Source organism: Neoarius graeffei, chromosome 19, assembly GCF_027579695.1.
Source record: "Neoarius graeffei isolate fNeoGra1 chromosome 19, fNeoGra1.pri, whole genome shotgun sequence".
Taxonomy (NCBI): Eukaryota; Metazoa; Chordata; class Actinopteri; order Siluriformes; family Ariidae; genus Neoarius; species Neoarius graeffei.
In genome coordinates this window covers 10,280,332-10,304,128 of record NC_083587.1, presented here as the reverse complement: position 1 = coordinate 10,304,128, position 23,797 = coordinate 10,280,332, and the positions used below count along the sequence as shown (strand labels likewise).

At 43.2% G+C, this 23,797-nt stretch overlaps 1 protein-coding gene across 1 annotated transcript in view; it reads left to right on the top strand.

The window, feature by feature from the left end:
• Window positions 1-23,211, top strand: part of LOC132867695 (zinc finger protein 345-like) — a 47,250-nt gene extending 24,039 nt beyond the window's left edge. Inside the window, exons 3-5 of the mRNA XM_060900705.1 lie at window positions 11,434-11,501; window positions 11,671-11,849; window positions 21,037-23,211. Of these exons, the coding sequence (XP_060756688.1) occupies window positions 11,434-11,501; window positions 11,671-11,849; window positions 21,037-22,718 (1,929 nt within the window). The 3' untranslated portion in view covers window positions 22,719-23,211. The remainder of the gene's footprint in view (window positions 1-11,433; window positions 11,502-11,670; window positions 11,850-21,036) is intronic.
• The last annotated feature ends 586 nt before the right edge of the window (window positions 23,212-23,797 follow it).

Here is a 23,797-nt window from a genome sequence, read left to right as displayed (position 1 = left end):
TTTGCCATTTTAGGGGCAAGGCCACTTGGCCTTTTGTGCTGTCAATTTTTTGAGGGCACGAAGGCCAAAAGCCAGGGCGCCAACAATGATTAAGTTCACGTCTATAATGAATTTAATTTAAGGACTAATGACTCTTCTGAGGAAGATTGGAGTCTCAGTCAAAACTATCAAGCAGGTAAAGAAACATCTACACTATTATGTCTGAAGATAAGAAAATATTGAACACATCTAAACTTATCAATCCATCACTCACTTCAAAAATTGTAAAACTTATTAAACCTATATACTCCCATAATTTTTGTTCAATTGACACCGAATGTGCAAGAGCATATTCAGACTGTACTACTATGCAGATTTTTGATTAATCAGAATTGAGCCTGGAGTACATCAAAATGCTTGACTGTAAATGGAACATATACTAGCATGCAGGCTACTGATTAACCCATAAGAGCCCAGACTGATTTCTCAATCAAGGAAAATTATTGAGGAAATAAAATGAACTAAATAGACGACAAAGAAAACATTTCTGACCTTTTATTTTTTAAAATAGCACTTTCATGTCTCAAGATCTGAAATATTAAATTGCAAATTTGCAGAACACTGCAACACTATTACACTGTTAACCTGAAAGTTCATTCTATGCAAACAGTTTGAGTAAATACCACTTTTAAAGATTAGTTTATTGCATTACTTAAACAGTATGAGTATATGAAGAGTATATGAGACAGTCATTGGGTGTACTCATTTTTGTAATTTAAACAAACTTAAACTATCATGTTTTACCTCAGGCCACAGTGCTGCCCTGTTGTGGTTGGCTCAAAACTCAAGACAAGTCTGTGCTTGTCCTTTGACGGCTACAGAGGAAGTTGCGCCATTTTCTAATTTACACAGAGCAATTTAAGGTCTTTGCACTTTTGACAGCAAGCTAATTAGCATTTGTTACCGGCTACAGTCGGTACTCGGCACGTTAAGTGGGTCAACGTTGTAAGGACATAACGTTACTGTACAAGCAATGCTTATTTAACGGTAACAGACTTAAGCCCTGTATGTTGAAATTCCTATCTTATTCGTTCGTTAATTTATCACACAGTCTTACCCTCAGTCAACAACTTCTCTCCTTCTGTGAAAATTCAACGTCTCAGCCGCGGACACAAGTGGGCGGGGGATGCGTTTGATTAAGTCTCCTGGTTGGCTGGTGATAGATTGGTGTCATTATAGCACGTCGAAGCGGTTCATGCCAGGCCTGAGTCCGATCCACCACTGATGAGTTGCCCAATAAGAATCCAGAATGTCATCAAAAGACGTATTTTTTTTTCTCAATAGACGCAGGTGATGTTAAAGCCTATTGGCAGTCACGAGGCAGACTACAAAACCACAGGGCATCAAGGCCACTGTGGCCTTATGGCAGAGATTTTTTTTTTCCCAAGGGCACAAGGCCAAATTGAGAGGGCACGAGGGCCGTGGCCCTCGTGAAATTCCTGCCCTGGTCACTACAGTCTAGGTAACTCATGGAAAACACTGTACTGTAATGAATGTTGCCTCACGTTTTTAATAAATTTATACAATTGCCTGTCTGATTTACCTATCTGTTTTAATAATTGACAATCTGCTGTAGTGCCATCTGGGTCAAATTTTGCAAATGACCTTCTAGCCCATCATAATGTGTGTGACATTCTTCATAATCGATAGCCAACTTTTAATTTGGTGTGCCTTGAAATTCTGATTTGACCTTTGATGTGCTTCAGCCCCAACAAGCTTGGAAATCTCTGGTACATATGATAGTCAGTTATGGTTGGGCAAGTTACTGCAGTTTTAAATGAACATGCAGCCTAGCCCATCTCTAAAGTCCTTCCCGCTCCATGCAGTCAGGCACATTGGGCGGCGCTGACCTTCGTTTCCATAGCCCTCGGCCTCTCAAGTCAACTTTGTCAAATATGCTATACATGCTCGACATACAGCACAGATGAAATTTCAGTCCTCTCTGACCCACGGTGCAAATAGGCAATGCAATAAATAAAATAGAATAATTGAAAAAGCAAACAATATAAAACACACTCTAGACATAGGCTACGTTTACATTACGTCGAATCAGCGGATCATCAGATTAACATTCTTAAAACGATTCGCGTTTACACTAAAACCGTTAGCCATGCACACAACAACGCCAATACGCGGATACGCTCGGCTCCGCAGGCATCCTGCACTCCAAATCACTCCGCCCTGAACAGCGAGTGCCCTCTGGAGGGTGCACACTCCGGCCCTGCGCAGCTCACACAGCGCGCGAGTGAAGTGCACAAGCCACGATTCGGGACTGAGCCGCTGTGTGTGAGATCCCAGCGCATATCACTTACTACTTGCAAGTGGAAGGATGGCAAGCCTAAAGACAATCATAACTACACAATGGGCAGTATTTGCATCAGTATTTGCAGTATTTTCATACTTTTGTACTCTTTAATGAAAGGTGATACAAGGCGGAAGTCCGCGCCGTTTTTCAGCAGTCGCGTCACATGACCAATGCCAGCGAATCAGGAAGGTGGATGTCACAGTGACGTTGTCCAATGAGATGCCAGCTAGAGCTCAGCACAGCGTATCCGCGTATTTTGAATGTTTACACAGCACCGGAGCTGACACGATCTGGATTGAATACGTGGACACTGGCGGATTCCCGTTTCCAGGCGTTTCCAGGCGGTTTAATGTAAACGGACAGTGCATCCGCGAAGAAAACGAGACAGATACGGTCTAGTGTAAACGTAGCCATAGACTAAACACTCATAAACAATATAAGCAGTATAAACACTCTAGATAGGAACTAGACCTATACTCTCACCTATACAGCTAGGGTTACAGGGGGGCTAGTCCTCTGGTAACCACGAGAGGCAACAGCCTAGTCTATAGTTATGTTTTAATGTCCATTTTAAGCTTTTCATTCTGGTCCTTAAAAATGGCATTTCAGGCCAATTCAGGGTGCTGATGCCCAAACAGTATGTAGATTTTCTTTTTTTAAACATTTAGAAGCCTATGCCTCTAATGCCTGGTTTGTTTGTTTTTTTGGCCCCTCCTTTAATTTTTGACCTTTCCATGGCTTTTGTTTCACTGCTGCACACTGCTTTTGCATTAGTGTAGAATGTTAATGTGCATTAGCTAACTTGGTTGTGATTGACCAGTGAGAACATGTATGCTGTCATGTGAACCTGAAATGACAGGCCCACAGAGAGGGCCGGTAAAAGCATGGCAAAACAAAATCTCTGTTCATTATGCCCTGACGAATAAACGTGACACAAGATAGCTGGTTCTGTTCAGACAGTCATCCTAGCTTACTTCTCAAGGGAATTTTTACAGCTAGGGGAAATATCCTTAGCAAAATCCATTCCAGTATGTTGCCTTCCCTCTTTTTCACGTTCCTGACCGTAGTTGGGAAGCGGGAGTGAATCCGGTTTGCTAGACTCGCTCACTTCCCTGCTCGCATGGCTTTCATAATGCTCCTGGATTCTAACGGGTATATGAGTCAGGACGCACACACGGCATTGGTCTGAAGAAAGTAACGTCTTCATATGAAAATAGCGCTCATCACCATTACAGTCGTGGCTAACTCCACATACAGTGCTCAGCGTAAATGAGTACACCCCCTTTGAAAAGTAACATTTTAAACAATATCTCAATGAACACAATTTCCAAAATGTTGACAAGACAAAGTTTAATATAACATCTGTTTAACTTATAACATGAAAGTAAGGTTAATAATATAACTTAGATTACACATTTTTCAGTTTTACTTCAAATTAGGGTGGTGCAAAAATGAGTACACCCCACAACAAAAACTAGTACATCTAGTACTTTGTATATGGCCTCCATGATTTTTAATGACAGCACCAAGTCTTCTAGGCATGGAATGAACAAGTTGGCGACATTTTGCAACATCAATCTTTTTCCATTCTTCAACAATGACCTCTTTTAATGACTGGATGCTGGATGGAGAGTGATGCTCAACTTGTCTCTTCAGAATTCCCCATAGGTGTTCGATTGGGTTCAGATCAGGAGACATACTTGGCCACTGAATTACTTTCACCCTGTTCTTCTTCAGAAATCCAACAGTGGCCTTAAATGTGTGTTTAGGATCATGTTGGAAAAGTGCACAATGACCAAGGGTACGGAGTGATGGTAGCATCTTCTCTTTCAGTATAGAGCAATACATCTGTGAATTCATGATGCCATCAATGAAATGCAGCTCCCCAACACCAGCAGCACTCATGCAGCCCCACATAAGGACACTGCCACCACCATGTTTCACTGTAGACACCATGCATTTTTCTTTGTATTCCTCACCTTTGCAACGCCATACCGTTTTGAAGCCATCAGTTCCAAAAACATTTATCTTGGTCTCCTCACTCCAGAGTATAGAGTCCCATTAGTCTTCATCTTTGTCAGCATGGGCCCTGGCAAACTCTAGGCGGGCTTTTTTGTGCCTGGGCTTTAGGAGAGGCTTCTTTCGTGGACGGCATCCATGCATGATTCCGCTGCAGTGTACACCGTATTGTGTCACCGGAAATGGTCACCCCAGTTTGGCTTTCTTCTACTTTAGATAACTGCAGTGAACTTGCATGCCGATTTTCTTCAACCCTTCTCATCAGAAGATGCTCATGTCGAGGTGTTAACTTGCGTGGATGACCTGGACGTCTCTGTGAGATGGTTGCAGTTCCATCTTTCTTAAATTTTTGTACCACTTTTGCGACAGTATTCTGACTGATAAGTAAAGCTTTGCTGATCATCTTGTAGCCTTCACCTTTGTGGTGTAAAGAAATTATTTTCTTTGGGGAATTCTGAAGAGACAAGTTGAGCATCACTGTCCGTCCAGCATCCAGTCACTAAAAGAGGTCATTGTTGAAGAATGGAAAAAGACTGATGTTGCAAAATATCGCCAACTTGTTCATTCCATACCTAGAAGACTTGGTGCTGTCATTAAAAATCATGGAGGCCATACAAAGTACTAGATGTAGTAGTTTTTGTTGTGGGGTGTACTCATTTTTGCACCACCATAATTTGAGTAAAACTGAAAATAATGTGTAATCCAAGTTATATTATTAACCTTACTTTCACGTTATAAGTTAAACAGATGTTATATTAAACTTTGTCTTGTCAACATTTTGGAAATTGTTTGTGTTCATTGAGATTGTTTAAAATGTTACTTTTCAAAGGGGGTGTACTCATTTATGCTGAGTACTATAAATCAAATCAAATCAAGTTTATTTGTACAGCGCTTTTAACAATAAACATTGTCGCAAAGCAGCTTTACAGAATTTGAACGACTTAAAACATGAGCTAATTTTATCCCTAATCTATCCCCAATGAGCAAGCCTGTGGCGACGGTGGCAAGGAAAAACTCCCTCAGACGACATGAGGAAGAAACCTCGAGAGGAACCAGACTCAAAAGGGAACCCATCCTCATTTGGGCAACAACAGACAGCCTGACTATAATATTAACAGTTTTAACAGGTATAACCCTCAACTGTCCTCATGGGGCCGTCCTTCACAGGAGTGGGGCGATAAAACTCCGACCAGACACAGGGCACCAGGATGGATCAAGCAGGTCCGAGGGGCAGAAGAGGCCAGCATCTCAATCCCAGGATCAACATGTAACTCAGAGGGACAGATGGGGGGGGGAGAGAGAGAGAGAGAGAAAGAAAACATGTTGTTAGGTATGCCCTAAAAATGACAAGTATTAAATCTGTGTGGTAGGCTCGCAGAGACGAGAGTCTTTACATCAGGCATGACGCACAATGGCATGTTAATATGGTAAAAAATATATCATGACCTGCTCTGGCTGGATGCTTGATTGGGTGATGGGAGCACACTCCTCAGCAATGATGAGATGCAGATGGGACTCTTAGGCCTGGCCAAGACAATTCAGTTACATTTCACCGGGTCTGGGACATGCGACAGAATGTCTGACGGCCGATTCCCTGCAGGCTACGATAGCCAGTCGAGGTCCCCACCGTCTCCACCAAAAGATTTCCTGTTGACTCCATGTAACTCAGAGGGACAGATTTGGGGGGGGAGAGAAAGAAAACACAGGTGGTTAGGTATGCCCAATGTCACCTGAATAAGTAGGAACAGTATACATATTGCACCGAGTACAAGCAGGGACTCCGGCAACTAACTATGACAGCATAACTAAAAGGAGAGAGCCAGAAGGTAACACAGGCATGAGGGAGCCCCGGGACATAAAGCAGCCAGCCACTGCACCGTCAACAAACTCGAGTGAGCAAGCGAGTGGGGACTGACAGCATCCATACATCCCAGTTTACCAAAACACTCTATGTCTGAGGACCCTCCAGATCTACTCCTTTACCTCATAAACACCATTAACAAAAGGCTTGACTAAACAGATATGTTTTCAGCCTAGACTTAAATGCTGAGACTGTCTGATTCCCGAACATTACTTGGAAGGCTGTTCCATAACAGTGGGGCTTTGTAAGAAAAGGCTCTGCCCCCTGATGTAGCCTTCAATATACGAGGTACCAGCAGATAGCCTGCACCTTTTGATCTAAGTAGGCGTGGCGGGTCATAGAGGAGCAGAAGTTCACTCAGGTACTGTGGTGCGAGACCATTTAGTGCTTTAAAGGTCAATAGTAGTATTTTATAATCAATACGAAATTTGATTGGGAGCCAATGCAGTGTGGATAAGACAGGCGTGATGTGGTCATATTTTCTAGTTCTAGTAAGGACTCTTGCTGCGGCATTTTGAACTAACTGGAGCTTGTTTATGCACTTATTGGAACATCCAGACAGTAAGGCATTACAATAATCCAACCTGGAGGTAACGAAAGCATGAACTAGTTTTTCTGCATCATGCAATGACATTAAATTTCTTATCTTTGCAATATTTCTGAGATGAAAGAAAGCTATCCGGGTGATGTTATCAATGTGAGTTTCGAATGAAAGACTGGGGTCAATAATCACTCCGAGGTCTTTTACTGCTGCACGTGAAGAAACAGAAAGGCCATCCAGAGTTACTGTGTAATCAGAAAACTTACTTCTAGCTGTATGTGGTCCTAGCACAAGTACTTCAGTCTTGTCAGAGTTAAGCAGAAGGAAATTAACGAGCATCCAGTGTCTAATGTCCTTAACACATTCCTCAATTCTATTAAGCTGGTGTCTCTCATCAGGTTTTGCAGAGACATACAACTGTGTGTCATCAGCATAACAGTGGAAACTAATACAATGTTTACGAATAATATCGCCCAGAGGTAACATATATAGAGAAAAAAGCAGTGGACCCAAGACAGAACCTTGTGGAACACCAAACTTTACCTCGGTACGTCTAGAAATATCACCATTTATATCGACATACTGATAACGATCAGTTAGATAAGACCTGAGCCAGGAGAGGGCCATTCCCTTAACTCCCACAACATTTTCTAGTCTATCCAGAAGAATGGAATGATCAATGGTATCAAATGCTGCACTAAGGTCAAGCAACACAAGTAGCGAGACACAGCCCTGATCAGACGCCAACAGTAGGTCGTTTACTACTTTAACCAGTGCTGTCTCTGTGCTATGATGAGGTCTAAATCCTGACTGATACATTTCATGGATGTTATTCCTATGTAAATATGAGCATAACTGCTGTGCCACAGCTTTTTCAAGGATCTTGGAGATAAAGGGGAGGTTTGATATTGGCCGATAATTGGACAGCTGACAGGGATCAAGGTCAGGTTTTTTAATCAGGGGTTTGATAACTGCTAGTTTAAAGGATTTGGGTACATAGCCAATCATAAGAGAAGAATTTATTATTTTTAGAAGCGGTTCAATTACTCCAGGCATTATCTATTTGAATAGATGTGTCGGTAAGGGATCTAGTACGCAAGTTGAGGCTTTTGATGTAGAGATTAATGAGAGTAATTCAGTTTCTTTTAGGGGAGTAAAACATTCTAACTGATGATCTGATACAGTTATATTGTTAACTACAAGGTCACTTTCATTGTCTAACCTTAAATTAGTAGTTTGAATTTTTTGTCGGATATTCTCAATTTTGTCATTAAAAAAATTCATGAAGTCGTTGCTACTACATACTGCAGGTGTGCATGTGTTGATAGTGGACTTATTCCTGGTTAATTTTGCTACAGTATTAAATAGGAATCTAGGATTATTTTTGTTATCTTCTATTAGGGAGGAGAGATATGTTGATCTCGCAGCACTAAGAGCTTTTTTATACTTCAGGAAGCTCTCCTTCCACGCCAATTTGAACACTACCAATTTTGTTTGACGCCATTTACGTTCCAATTTTCGAGTGGTCTGTTTTAATGTGCGAGTGTCATCATTATACCAGGGTGCTAATTTTTTGTCTCTGACCATTTTCCTTTTTAGAGGAGCTACATTATCTAAAGTATGGCGGAATGTTGACTCTAAGCATTCAGTTGCCTGATCGAGTTCTGCAGGGGCTGACAGTGACCCAATCAAAGTTGACAGCTCTGGGAGATCATTTATAAAGCTCTGTGCAGTAGTTGACGTGAAAGTACGTTTAATACAGTAGCGTGGTGAGGTGCATATATTATTACTCAGACATATTTTGAATGAGATGAGACAATGATCTGAGATAACTTCAGACTGTGGAAGTATGACTATATTGTCTACGTTTAATCTGAATGTTAGTATTAGATCAAGGGTGTGACCACCATTATGGGTCGGTCCTATGACATTCTGCTTAATCCCGACTGAATCTAAGATGGACACAAACGCTGTTTTTAAAGGGTCTTCTGGGTTATCAAAGTGAATATTAAAATCTCCGACAACTAAAGCTTTGTCTAAGGAAATAACCAAATCTGAGAGAAAATCTGCAAATTCAGAAAGAAACTCAGAATATGGCCCCGGGGGCCTGTAAATAATAAGCAATGGAATTAACTGGGTAGACTTATTTTTTGAGGCTACATACATTATATGAGTATGAAGAACTTCAAATGTATTAAATTTATAACCAGGTTTGTGTGTTACACCTAGATAATCGTTATAAATAACCGCGACGCCTCCTCCTCTGCCAGTTAGACGAGGCTGGTGTATATAACTGTATCCAGGAGGACTCGCTTCATTTAATGCTATATATTCATTTGGCTTAATCCATGTTTCTGTTAAACACAGTACATTAAACTCCTGATCAGTAATGAGTTCATTAACCATTAGCGCTTTAGATGTAAGAGATTTAATAGCCCCACCTTTAGATCAAAGGTGCTGGCAGCAGCTGTACAGTCAGTCTGATCTAATTTTATATTGATTAGGTTACTGGAACAAACTCTCTGAAAATTTCTACCTTTTTGTTGAGCTCGGGGAACAGACACAGTCTCGATGTAGTGGGCCCTGAGTGACGACTCTGTGCAGCTAGCAGACAGTCGGTTTAGCCTGTTCGTCTGCTCCCTGGCCTTGGCTCTGGATTGTCAGAAATTAACTAGGCCTGTTCTGAGACTATGACCTATGCTGCAGGAAATGAGAGCAGCACCTTCCCGAGTGGGATGGATACCGTCCCGCCCTAACAGGCCAGCAGTGCCCTCAAAATTAGCCCAATTATCTATAAAGCCCACACTGTTTTCAGAGCACCACCTGGACAGCCAGCAGTTCAGCGACCATAACCTGCTGTAAGCTACATCGCCACGCCGCATTGGGATGGGGCCAGAGCATACTACAGCATCGGACATCGCCTTCGCTAATTTAAACACCTCTACAAAGTTACTCTTAGTAACCTCAGACTGACGAAGGCGTATATCATTAGCTCCTGCATGGATAACTATCTTTGAGAACCTATGCTTGCCTAGGACCCTAAGATTACCTGCTATGTCCGGCGCCCTGGCTCCCGGTATACACCTGACTAAAGCTGCTGGTGCCCCTAAAGGCTGAGCTAATTTCATGTGCCGTATGATAGAGTCCCCTATAACCAGAGCTCTTTCAGGTTTCTCAGTGGGTGCATCACTAAGGAGAGCAAACCTGTTCGGCACGTGACGCGGAGAGGAGTGGTGCTCCCGTGGGCGAGCCTCAGCGGTAGCTTTGGCTCTACGCTTATGCCGCCGAGCCGTCACCCATTCGCCCCGCTGTAAGGGCTCTAATGCCGGAGTTGGGGGATTGCTAACTCCACCTAGGGCGTCCAGACTTTCCCTAACAGAAACTACACTGTTCTGACGCTCACTAACCTGCTCTAAAGCCTGGACACGCGCTTCTAGCACTGAAATCTTCTCCGTCAGAGAGCTAACTAATCTGCACTTATCACAAGTAAAGCTAATAGAGCTATCGCTAGTGACGGAGGAAGAATGACTAAACATCCTGCACTCAGCACACTGAACAGGCTGAAGGTGTGCCATGATGAAAAGATTCACGTACCTTAAATGAAGATCTGTTGATATTAAAGCAGATCAGATGGCCTCCGCTTGTGGAGGAGAAAAAAAGAAAGCTTCCGGTCTCGGGGTTCTTCCGAAAAAAGAAAGAGAAAAAACCGGAAAAAAAAACGGAAAAAGGAAAGCGAAAGTGAAAAGTACAAAAATGAAAGCGACAGTATGATAAAAATGAAGACGATACTGGAAATTTATTTATAGAAAAAAAGTTAAAAAAGGATTAGTAATTAACGCCGGCACTCGCGGGAAAAAAGACTCGGCGCGAACAACTCAGGAAACAGGAAGTGCGTAATAGGAAGTCGATAGATCAAGCACATATCCATAACTTATAACTTCTGCATAGTGACAAAACCAGCCATATGCTGGGAGGGGGGAATCCGGCTCATGCTGCAACAGGCCCTTTTAAAACTGCAGGGCATGTTTTACAAGTACCATGCAACTGTCTGAGGAAATTATGATTAAAACATTGATAGAATTAGACTAAAATTAAAATTGAGTTCCATTGATGAAATCTTGACCAAAAAAAAAAAGACTAAAATATAACTACTATTTTCAGGACACAAGACTAAACTTAAAATAATTTAAATTAAAGATGAACACTGCTACACTGAACTAAAACAACATTGGTGCCCAAATAAATATTACTTGTACAGATGAAAAATATTTTATATAAAACCCATTTAGGAACAGAACTGACTTTTAAAGTTGTGTTTTTGTAGCTGTCTGTTTAGAGACCAAAACACAAGGGACAGATATTTATCAGAGAGGTCTGATTCACAGCACAGCTTTGCCATGTCAGAAGTAAAGCCTTTTATGAGAGACCTTTCCTTTGCCTAAATTCTGATAAAGCCTTGCCTGCATTTTCCTATAGTTACTAAATTCATCTCGGAGCTTGTCAGCTGTTTTGTGAATCTTACAATCCAGTCAAAAACCTTTAATTCAGCTTTCATGAGGCTTAATAATATTGGCATGAGCCATTGTTCTTGTTTCTGTAAACCCCATTTAAAGCCATATTTTGATTTTGTGTTAAAAAAAAAAAAATAAATGTGGTATTTTTCTACAGGTATACAGGAGCATGCAGTGTGAAGAATACATCGATGCCAAAAGAGACGCGCATGTGAATTGGATGAGGTGAGCAGTACACTAGCTGTTGGGTCGTTTTAGTGATTTGATTTTACAGCTCCTCATTTGTTGGAAGAACTTTATCTTCATGTCATTGATATCTCCGCCATGCTTTCTCCAAGTCTGTAACCCTGATCTGATTTTTACCTTTTTCTGAAACGTTGCCTCACTCTTTTAGGTATGTGAATTGTGCCCATAATGAAGAAGAACAGAATCTTGTGGCATTTGAGTATCAAGGGAGAATTCTGTATCGTTGCTGTCGATCCATTAACCCAGGACAGGAGCTCTTGGTGTGGTATGAAGAGGAGTACACCAAAGAACTCAGTCCTGCACCTACAGGACCAACCAGACAGCAAGGTGTTACTTTTGTCTAAGAGGTTATAGAGGTTATTTTCTGCATCATTTTGTGACGTGTTTCTGAGCCTACCAGTGTTTCTGGGATGAAAGCTGTTGTACAATGCCGTCTGCAATAACTAGAGCATTCCCCAGAAAACTCATTTTGGCCTGTTCCACCAACCAGGTAGGTCTTCTCGATCATATGACCGTGACCAACCAGAGAGGGTGAAGTCTATCAGCTTCTTTGAGACACGTGAAGTCCGCCCACTGCATATCTTGCTATTGCGAAACTGACTACAGTGGTGCTTGAAAGTTTGTGAACCCTTTAGAATTTTCTATATTTCTGCATAAATATGACCTAAAACATCATCAAATTTTCACACAAGTCCTAAAAGTAGATAAAGAGAACCCAGTTAAACAAATGAGACAAAAATATTATACTTGGTCATTTATTTATTGAGGCAAATGATCCAATATTACATATATGTGAGTGGCAAAAGTATGTGAATCTTTGCTTTCAGTATCTGGTGTGACCCCCTTGTGCAGCAATAACTGCAACTAAACATTTCCGGTAACTGTTGATCGGTCCTGCACACCGGCTTGGAGGAATTTTAGCCCATTCCTCCATACAGAACAGCTTCAACTCTGGGATATTGGTAGGTTTCCTCACACAAACTGCTCGCTTCAGGTCCTTCCACAACATTTCCATTGGATTAAGGTCAGGACTTTGACTTGGCCATTCCGAAACATTAACTTTATTCTTCTTTAACCATTCTTTGGTAGAACGACTTGTGTGCTTAGGGTCGTCGTCTTGCTGCATGACCGACCTTCTCTTGAGATTCAGTTCATGGACAGATGTCCTGAAATTTTCCTTTAGAATCCACTGGTATAATTCAGAATTCATAGTTCCATCAATGATGGCAAGCTGTCCTGGTCCAGATGCATCAAAACAGGCCCAAACCATGATCGTACCACCACCATGTTTCACAGATGGGATAAGGTTCTTATGCTGGAATGCAGTGCTTTCCTTTCTCCAAACATAACGCTTCTCATTTAAACCAAAAAGTTCTATTTTGGTCTCATCCATCCACAAAACATTTTTCCAGTAGCTTTCTGGCTTGTCCACATGATCTTTAGCAAACTGCAGACCAGCAGCAATGTTCTTTTTGGAGAGCAGTAGCTTTCTCCTTGCAGCCCTACCATGCACACCATTGTTGTTCAGTGTTCTCCTGATGGTGGACTCATGAACAGTAACATTAGCTGATGTGAGAGAGGCCTTCAGTTGCTTAGAAGTTACTCTGGGGTCCTTTGTGACCTCGCCGACTATTACACGCCTTGCTCTTGGAGTGATCTTTGTTGGTCGACCACTCCTGGGGAGGGCAACAATGGTCTTGAATTTCCTCTACTTGTACACAGTCTGTCTGACTGTGGATTGGTGGAGTTCGAACTCTTTAGAGATGGTTTTGTAACATTTTCCAGCCTGATGAGCATCAACAATGCTTTTTCTGAGGTCCTCAGAAATCTCCTTTGTTCATGCCATGATACACTTCCACAAACGTGTTTTGAAGATCAGACTTTAATAGATCCCTGTTTTTTAAATAAAACAGGGTGCCCACTCACACCTGATTGTCATCCCATTGATTGAAAACACCTGACTCGAATTTCACCTTCAAATTAACTGCTAATCCTAGAGGTTCACATACTTTTTCCACTCACAGATATGTAATAGTGGATCACTTTCCTCAATAAATAAATGACCAAGTATAATATTGTTGTCTCATTTGTTTAACTGGGTTCTCTTTATCTACTTTTAGGACTTGTGTGAAAATCTGATGATGTTTTAGGTCATATTTATGCAGAAATATAGAAAATTCTAAAGGGTTCACAAACTTTCAAGCACCACTGTATATAGTAAACCACAAGATATTGTTGTAGTTTTATTCATCATGCCCAGTTTAACCAGAAGTAGCGTAAAATGCATGCCCTGTGGATCCCGAGTGGCACAGCAGAAAAGTGTTGTCCCCGTCATCCTCCCCATCGTCCAGATATTGCCACTTTCAAATCCTGATGACTCCACAATCATCTGTGGTTGGGAGCTCAAGAGAGCAAAATTGTCTGGGCTCTCTGGGAGGGAGAGATGGCATGCTCTCTCTTCTCTGCCCTGTCAGTTACACTGGCCAGTCATGGGTGTGTGAGAGCACATTTAATAGGAAGTAAGTGGATTGGGCTTTCGTCCGAGTGTGCTTTGCAGCCCCCTGACATTGTATGAGTAAAACGTGGTCAACTGGTGTTTCTTGTCTTGGTGGCCCTCCCTGGTTGGTAGCTGTTATGTGATGCTGGAGAGGAGTCTGATGGGTGGGAATTGGCCATGGCTAAATTAGGGAGAAAATTGGGGAGAAATCAGTGGGGAATGCCCTGTCACAGTAAACACATAATATAGGATAATGTCAGACCTCCCCATATTACAGAAACACTGGGCGGCATTATAATACCTTCAGTGCAATATAACCAGCTGGCTAGAAAGAAGTTTGTTGAGAATACACATGCAGTGTGTCTGAACCAAGCGAAGTTGTTAATTGGATAATGCAGATGTCAGTCAAACCCATCAACCATTATACAAATCAATTGCAACACATTTGCTTTATTTCAGGAGCATATGTGATGGTTATATTATCAAGCATTTTAACAAGCAATAACAATTTTAGTATTTTTATGGAATTCAATAATTCCACAAGAGTCATACCATGGAGAACTTATCTTTTTAATTATGTTAAATTTTAGCTCCTTAAAGTGCATATCACAGGTAAATTCAGGAGCAAGATCAATGTAATTGATCTTGACCAATTGATTTGACCAAAGTTCAATGTAAAATAGGAATTTTATATTAAACTTTGGTCAAATATCTGTAACATTTTGCATTTTGTGCAATTTTTTTACCTTGCGCAATACCAGAAAAATTCAGTTGAAATCAAGCCATTTGAGGTGAATTGGTCCGCCTCTGGAAAAAACTTGCTATTTGGATTTCCTGCCAAACATTGATTTTCGTGACGTCGTGTGCAGGACGCCTCCCTCTGAATCCTACGTCAGCGCTGGTTTGTTTGAGAAAACGACCTGGTGGTTTTCTGCAAATTTCTTCAACGTTATCACGTAATTATTCAAATGGTTAACAGATGTATCGTAGGAAGGTGTAGCAACACCAATCATGATGGGATTAGTACTCATCATTTTCCAAAAGACTGGACAATGAGAGAGAAATGGGAGCGCATTGTGTGAGGCGCACACACTCACACAGACTCTGCACTGAAACCGTGCAAGCTCTCGCAGCCTGCTAGCGCTTCTGCAGGTAATGTCACGAATCTGGCTCCAGACTCCCTTGGGAATTTTCCAGACGCATTTTATTTTTTCCCCTCCTAGAACTGCCACCTTATTGCGGTGGAGGGGTTTGTGTGCTTGAAATATCCTCGGAGCTATGTTGTCGGGGGCATTATGCCCCGTTAGGGTCTCCCAAGGCATACAGGTCCTCGGTGACAGGCCAGACCAAGAGCAGTTCACCAAAACCCTTATGGATAATAATAGATCAAGGACTGTGATGTCACTCAGTATGGCACAGCCGGGGCCCCACCCTGGAGCCAGGCCCGGGGTTGGGGCTTGTATGCGAGCACTTCGTGGCCGGGCCTTTGCCCACAGGGCCCGGTCGGGCTCAGCCCAAAGCGGTGATGTGGGCCCGACCTCCTGTAGGTTCACCACCCACAGAGGTAACCATAGGGGGCCGGTGCAGTGTGGATTGGGCGGCAGTCGAAGGCAGGGGCCTCGACGACCTGATCCCCGAACCCAGCGGCTAGCTGTTGGGACATGGAATGTCATTTTGCTGGGGGGGAAAGAGCCTGAGCTTGTGCGGGAGGTTGAGAGGTACCGGCTAGAGATAGTCGGGCTCACCTCCACGCACAACTTGGGCTCCAGAACCCAGCTCCTCGAGAGGGGCTGGAGTCGCCCATGGTGAGTGGCAGCGGGCTGGTGTGGGCTTGCTTATAGCTCCCCAGCTCAGCCGCCATGTGTTGGAGTTTACCCCAGTGAACGAGAGAGTCACCTCTCTGCGCCTTCGGGTCGGGGAGAGGGCTCTTGCTGTTTGTGCCTACGGGCCGAATAGCATTATAGAGTATCCGGCCTTCTCAGAGTCCCTGGGAGAGGTACTGAGAGGTGCTCAGACTGGGGACTCCATTGTTCTACTGGGGGACTTCAACGCTCACGTGGGCAACAGCAGTGACACCTGGAGGAGTGTGATTGGGAGGAACGGCCTCCCCGATCTGAACCCGAGTGGTGTTTTTGTTATTGGACTTCTGTGCTAGTCACGGTTTGTCCATAACGAACACCATGTCCGAGCATGAGGACACCTTAGGTCGGAGGTCGATGATCAACTTTGTTGTCGTTTCATCTGATCTCCGGCCCTATGTCTTGGACACTCGGGTAAAGAGAGGGGCTGAGCTGTCAACTGATCACCACCTGGTGGTGAGTTGGATTCGCTGGTGGAGGAGGAAGCCAGACAGACCTGTCAGGCCCAAATGTATGGTGAGGGTCTGCTGGGAACGTCTGGCCGAGCACTCTGTTGGGGAGGTCTTTAACTCCCACCTCCGGGAGAGCTTCTCCCAGCTTCCGAGGGAGGCGGGGGACATTGAGTCTGAGTGGACCGTGTTCTCTACCTCCATTGTAGAAGTGGCTGTTTGGAGTTGTGGCCGTAAGGTCTCCGGTGCCTGTCGTGGTGGCAATCCTCGAACCCGGTGGTGGACACCGGAAGTAAGGGATGACGTCAAGCTGAAGAAGGAGTCCTATCATGCCATGTTGGCCTCTGGGACTCCTGAGGTAGCTGATGGGTATCGGCAGGCCAGGCGTGCCACAGCTCGGGCAGTTGCGGAGGCAAAAGCTCAGAACTGGGAGGACTTCGGTGAGGCCATGGAGGAGGACTATCGGTCGGCCGTTGAAGAAATTCTGGCAAACTGTCCAGCGCCTCAGGAGGGGGAAGCAGTACTCTGCCAACACTGTTTACAGTGCGGGTGGGGGGCTGTTGACCTCGGCTGGGGACATTGTCGGGCGGTGGAAGGAATACTTTGAGGATCTCCTCAATCCCACCATCATGTCTTCCATTGAGGAAGTGGAGGCTGATGGCTCAGAGGTGGACTCGTCCATTACCCAAGCCGAAGTCACTGAGGTGGTTTGCAAGCTCCTTGCTGGCAAGGCACCGGGGGTGGATGAGATCCGCCCTGAGTATCTCAAGTGTCTGGATGTTGTGGGGCTGTCTTGGCTGACACGCCTCTGCAACATCACGTGGCGGTCGGGGATAGTGCCTCTGGAGTGGCAGACTGGGGTGGTGGCGGTCCCTCTTTTTAAGAAAGGGGACTGGAGAGCAGAGGTGGAAAAACCCGGGTGCAGAAAGTAAAAACCCTGCCACATTTTTGCTCCAGCCAATTCAATGAACCAGCTGATCCTAATTACCACATCCACTAAGCCAGGTTGATGAGCTAATTGGTGAAATCACCTGTGTTGAGAGCACAGGCAGAAGGAAAACCTAAGCAGGACTTTTACTTTGTCAATCCAGTTTTTCCACCTCTGCTGGAGAGTGTGCTCAAATTATAGGGGAATCACACTTCTCAGCCTCCCCGGGAAGGTTTACTCCAGGGTACTGGAGAGGGGAATTCAGCCAATAGTCGAACCTCTGATCCAGGAGGAACAGTGCGGTTTTTGTCCTGGTCGCAGAACACTGGACTAGCTCTATACCCTTCATAGGGTGCTCGGGGGTTCATGGGAGTTTACCCAACCAGTCCACATGTGCTTTGTGGATCTGGAGAAGGCATTCAACCGTGTCCCTCATGGTATTCTGTGGGGGGTGCTTCGGGAGTGGTTCTGTGGTTCTCTGGTTCTCACCTATGGTCACCTATGGTTTAGGGCTCTTTTCTAAGGGCTGTCCGGTCCGTATATGAACGGAGCAGGAGTCTGGTTCGCATTGCCGGCAGTAAGTCAGACCTGTTCCCAGTGCATGTTGGACTCCGGCAGGGCTGCCCTTTGTCACCAGTTCTGTTCATAATTTTTATGGACAGAATTTCTAGGCGCAGCCAGGGGCCGGAAGGAATCCTGTTTGGGAACCACAAGATTTCATCTCTGCTTTTTGCGGATAATGTCCTGTTGGCTTCTTCAAACCAGGACCTTCAGCATGCACTGGGGCGGTTTGCAGTCAAGTGTGAAGTGGCTGGGATGAGAATCAGCACTTCCAAGTCCGAGGCCATGGTTCTCGACCACAAAAGGGTGGCTTGCTCTCTCCGGGTTGGTGGAGAAGTCCTGCCTCAAGTGGAGGAGTTTAAGTATCTCAGGATCTTGTTCACGAGTGAGGGAAGGATGGAGCGTGAGATCGACAGGTGGATCGGTGCAGCCTCCGCAGTGATGTGGTCGCTTTACTGGTCCATTGTGGTGAAGAAGGAGCTGAGCCAAAAGGCGAAGCTCTCGATTTACCGGTCGATCTACGTTCCAACTCTCACCTATGGTCACGAGCTTTGGGTAATGACCGAAAGATCGCGGATACAAGCGGCCAAAATGAGTTTCCTTTGCAGGGTGGCTGGGTGCTCCCTTAGAGAGAGCGTGAGAAGCACGGTCACTCGGGAGGAGCTCGGAGTAGAGCCGCTGCTCCTCCACATCGAGAGGAATCGGCTGAGGTGGCTCGGGCATCTCTTTCGGATGCCTCCTGGACGCCTCCCTGGGGAGGTGTTCTCCCGGGAGGAGGCCCCGGGGAAGACCCAGGACACGCTGGAGGGACTATGTCTCTCGGCTGGCCTGGGAACGCCTCGGTGTTCTTCCCGAGGAGCTGGCCGAGGTGTCTGAGGAAAGGGAAGTTTGGGCTTCCGTGCTCAGACTGCTGCCTCCGCGACCCAGCCCTGGATAAGCAGATGAGATGAGATGAGATGAGATGAGGCTTTTTTTTTTCTCCTGCTGTCGACAGATGGCCTTGTGTAAAATTACCCTTCTGGATAGGTGTGTAAAGGGACATACTTTAATATTTTTTTAAAAAAAATGAAATTGGTCCAGGATATGCACTTTAAACTCTTGCAGCTGAAGAACTTCAACATATTAAGGAACAAATCACGTCCGATTGAATTAATGAACAATTAAACACATGGAGGTTTGGCTGCTTTATTACTACAAACCACACCATGGCATTCTTCAAATACTGCAGTAAGGAAATTCCTACTGCTGCAGACCTACTTGAATGCCATCTGAACCGATGCAGTGTGTCTTTTTTTTTCTTTTTTTTTAAAATAAGCCTACATTTAAATTAAATGACTTTTGTTATATGTCTTAATTTATGGATGTTGGCTTGATTTCATCAATTACATTAATATGAATCATGGGGCTTCACAAAATCCCACAAAACTTAATTTCATGAAATTTGTGTGTGTTAGGGTTCACCCAGTCGAAAACGGTCAATTTACTTCTCGGGACCCCCGCCCTCGTGCCACGCAGACGTCTGGGGGGTTAGTCGCAAAAAAAGACAGGAACTCCATGTAGTTCACATCTTTATTTGCAAGTTCCCCCATTAGACAAGAATACAGAGGGTTATTATATACGAGTGTTATCTGTGTGTAAATGACATCACTGTTTGATGTGTGTGTGTGTGTGTCTCTTTGGGGTGGTGTGAGTGAGTGACATCATTTTGATATCTGTGTGTGTGTGTGTGTGTGTGTGTGTGTGTGTGTGTGTGTGTGTGTGTGAGCAAGTCACATTTTAATTATATCACTGTTCTGATGGAATGTTCAGATGTATGTGTGTGTTTGACTTGCGTGCAAGTGAGCAGCTTGATCTTGGGGCAGGTCAAATAATCTCCATCAGTGTGTGTAAATCATAACATAATGACATTTCTGATGATATGACATGATAGCAAGGTACAGACAGATTTTAAAGGTCATTGCTTACGTACACCCCTTCAGGTCAGATATAACATATGGCAATATGTACTTAAGATGGTGATGGAATTTTTCAACAAAGATATGTTATAAGAAAGTAAACAAAAAATAAGAACAAACAAAGACAGTCATACGAAACATAAACAAAGAAGTGCTACATCAGGAAGGTCAAACAGGATTCAGGATTAAACTCATAAAGTCTTAACATTAGAATCATAAAGTCTTAACAATCCTAAATTATATTCTGTAATTATAAAACGAACTTAAAACTATAAAACTAACTTAAATCATTGAATGCATCTTAGATCTAACAATTAAATCTAAATCACTGCCATAGTATATGCAGTAGTCCAAAATAATAAAGGATCTTAAAAAGCTCTCCCATATACAGTCTTAACACTTTGTGCAGCAATAAGACTAATACAAAACTATAAACTATAAAACTAACATGAATCATGGCTTTAAATTTAACTTTTAATCCCAAATACACGTTGGATATGCAGCTGTGGGTGTGTGTGGCATCATTGCAGACCTTGGCGCCGTTCAGACACATCTCTGATCAAAAATACACATTTCATATCAAAATAAGCAAAATGTTCCCAAGCAATGTCCAGCCGAGACATAAGGTCATTTTAACTGAACAGAAATTAATCCTTAATTTTGTCACAAATAAATTACTGCCTTCTTGGTCAAGAATTACAATTATTTATAAACCTACATAATAATAAAACCTAACAGTATGTAATTGAAATTAATAAGTGTTTTAAACTTGACAACCTAATCCATATAAAAAAATCCATATAGAAAATACATATTTGCTTCGTTAAATGTTACTAGAAACTATTTGCAAATAAATCTATCCATGTCCAGTTTGATAAGGCCCATTTTTGGATCTTTCAGAACCTTGAATGTGAGGGCTGAGTTTCCTTCTCAATCCTGGATGAGATGTAAATAAGGCTAGGCCATTACCTAGACTTGACATGATGTCCAACAGCTCCCCTTTGGTCGCTCAGACCCATGAGGCTATGGCCAATGCTGTGCATAGCTGCTGTTCCAGGACCTTATTGAATCTCCCAGTATTCCAAGCTAGAGGGTGCTACATCTTGGTCCGCAACCTTTTGTTTTTGTCTCAGTCTTAATTCATGGAGAATCTTGATTAAGTTTCAGTAAAAGCACTCCTTACATTGGGTTAGTGTTGTTATATTTTATAATCTTGTTGCATTTCATGTTCAATTTCTGTTATTTTTGTCCTTTCATTTCTCCAGAAGTAAAGAACACTCTGCTGCAAGACTTGTCTTGCTCCACATGCCCTCGTTCCGATGCATCTCAAATTTACCTCGACAAGCATATCCAGAGATGCCACTATAAAGAGTACGTGAGACTGCGAGAATCAGGAGAGATTAAATATAAGCTTCAGATCCCCTCCAAATGCTCCAGTCGTCAACCAACATCAACTGATATTATCCATTCTGATACTTCCCATAATGATATGCAGAAGGAAATTCACCACAGCTCAGATTGTGGAAAGAGTTTTAGTTATCAGAATGCACTCAAGACACACCAGCGCATTCACACAGGAGGAGATCCACATCACTGCTCACAGCGTGGTAGGAATTTTACTTACCAGAGTGCTCTCAAAACACAACAGCGTATTCACACAGGAGAGAAGCCGTATCACTGCTCACAGTGTGGGAAGAGTTTTACTCGTCAGAGTGATCTCCAACGACACCAGCGCATTCACACAGGAGAGAAGCCGTATAACTGCTCACAGTGTGGGAAGAGTTTTACTCGTCAGAGTCGTCTCCAAATACACCAGCGCATTCACACAGGAGAGAAGCCGTATCACTGCTCACAGTGTGGGAAGAGTTTTACTGAACAGAGTGATCTCCAACGACACCAGCGCATTCACACAGGAGAGAAGCCGTATAACTGCTCACAGTGTGGGAAGAGTTTTACTGAATGGAGTCATCTCCAGCGACACCAGCGCATTCACACAGGAGAGAAGCCGTATCCCTGCTCACAGTGTGGGAAGAGTTTTACTGAATGGAGTCATCTCCAACGACACCAGCGCATTCACACAGGAGAGAAGCCGTATCACTGCTCACAGTGTGGGAAGAGTTTTACTGAAGGGAGTCATCTCCAAATACACCAGCGCATTCACACAGGAGAGAAGCCATATAACTGCTCACAGTGTGGGAAGAGTTTTACTCATCAGAGTCGTCTCCAAATACACCAGCGCATTCACACAGGAGAGAAGCCGTATCACTGCTCACAGTGTGGGAAGAGTTTTACTGAACAGAGTGATCTCCAACGACACCAGCGCATTCACACAGGAGAGAAGCCGTATCGCTGCTCACAGTGTGGGAAGAGTTTTACTGAAGGGAGTCATCTCCAAATACACCAGCGCATTCACACAGGAGAGAAGCCGTATAACTGCTCACAGTGTGGGAAGAGTTTTACTCAGCAGAGTGCTCTCCAACGACACCAGCGCATTCACACAGGAGAGAAGCCGTTTCACTGCTCACAGTGTGGGAAGAGTTTTACTCGTCAGAGTCATCTCCAACGACACAAGCGCATTCACACAGGAGAGAAGCCGTTTCACTGCTCACAGTGTGGGAAGAGTTTTACTCGTCAGAGTCATCTCCAACGACACCAGCGCATTCACACAGGAGAGAAGCCGTATCACTGCTCACAGTGTGGGAAGAGTTTTACTCGTCAGAGTCATCTCCAGCAACACCAGCGCATTCACAGAGGAGAGAAGCCGTTTCACTGCTCACAGTGTAGGAAGAGTTTTACTCATCAGAGTCATCTCCAAATACACCAGCGCATTCACACAGGAGAGAAGCCGTATCACTGTTCACAGTGTGGGAAGAGTTTTACTCGTCAGAGTACTCTCCAAACACACCAGCACATTCACACAAGAGAGAAGCCGTATCATTGCTCATAGTGGGGGAAGAGTTTTACTCAGTAGAGTAATTTCTAAACACACCAGCGCATTCACACAAGAGAGAAGCCATATCACTGCTCATAGTGTGGAAAGATGTTTGCTTGTTTAGTTACATTTAAGACCTTCAGGTGCACTAACTCAGAGACATTGCATGATTTAAAGTTGTCAAATTAAATATGGTTATTACAGTTTTGACTGAAAATGACCTGTACTTTGAACTTTATTGTTCATGTTACATTGTTCAACAATTTTTCAGAAGTTGTCTGCTTCAGAGATGAAGTTGGCTGTTATGAAATTTGGTGTGTTGAATTAGAAGTGACAGTTAATCAGCTGATTGGCTATGGCTTCCAAGATATTTAAGATTTTAAATTTTATACTTATGTACATTGTGTAGATCGTAATGTTTTAAATATAAATTGTAAAACTAGGTCTCTTCATGTGTTTATGGTTGGTTTACATGATATTTCACCTGTTCTCTTTATGTAACACTAGAAAATCAACAAAAAGTTTATATAAATAAAATGTATTATGAACCAAATTGCAAAAACCAATTACATGTAAGTACTGAATAGGTTTAGTCCTTATTCTGTGTGTACGCAGTGGGTTTTTATTTAGTTTTGGCAACTTGTCAAGCAAAGACTTGATCTCAAGTGCATAGCACTGTATGATTTTTTTTTTTTTTGAGCTGATATAAGACAAGTTTGTTCAGCAGAGTGATGTCACTTGACTTATGAATGCATCATCAGTGACTTCTAGGAATAACCTAATGTCCTGTATGATGCAGTCCCGGCTTCAGGTTGCATCATTCATTGTTTTGCCAAAAAAGTTTGGACAAAGCACAAATTGTAAATAAAAACAGAATGCAATAATTTACAAATCTCAAAAACTGATATTGTATTCACAGTAGAACATAGACAACATATCAAATGTTGAAAGTGAGACATTTTGAAATTTCATGCCCAGATATTGGCTCATTTGAAATTTCATGACAGCAACACATCTCAAAAAAGTTGGGACAGGGGCAATAAGAGGCTGGAAAAGTTAAAGGTACAAAAAAGGAACAGCTGGAGGACCAAATT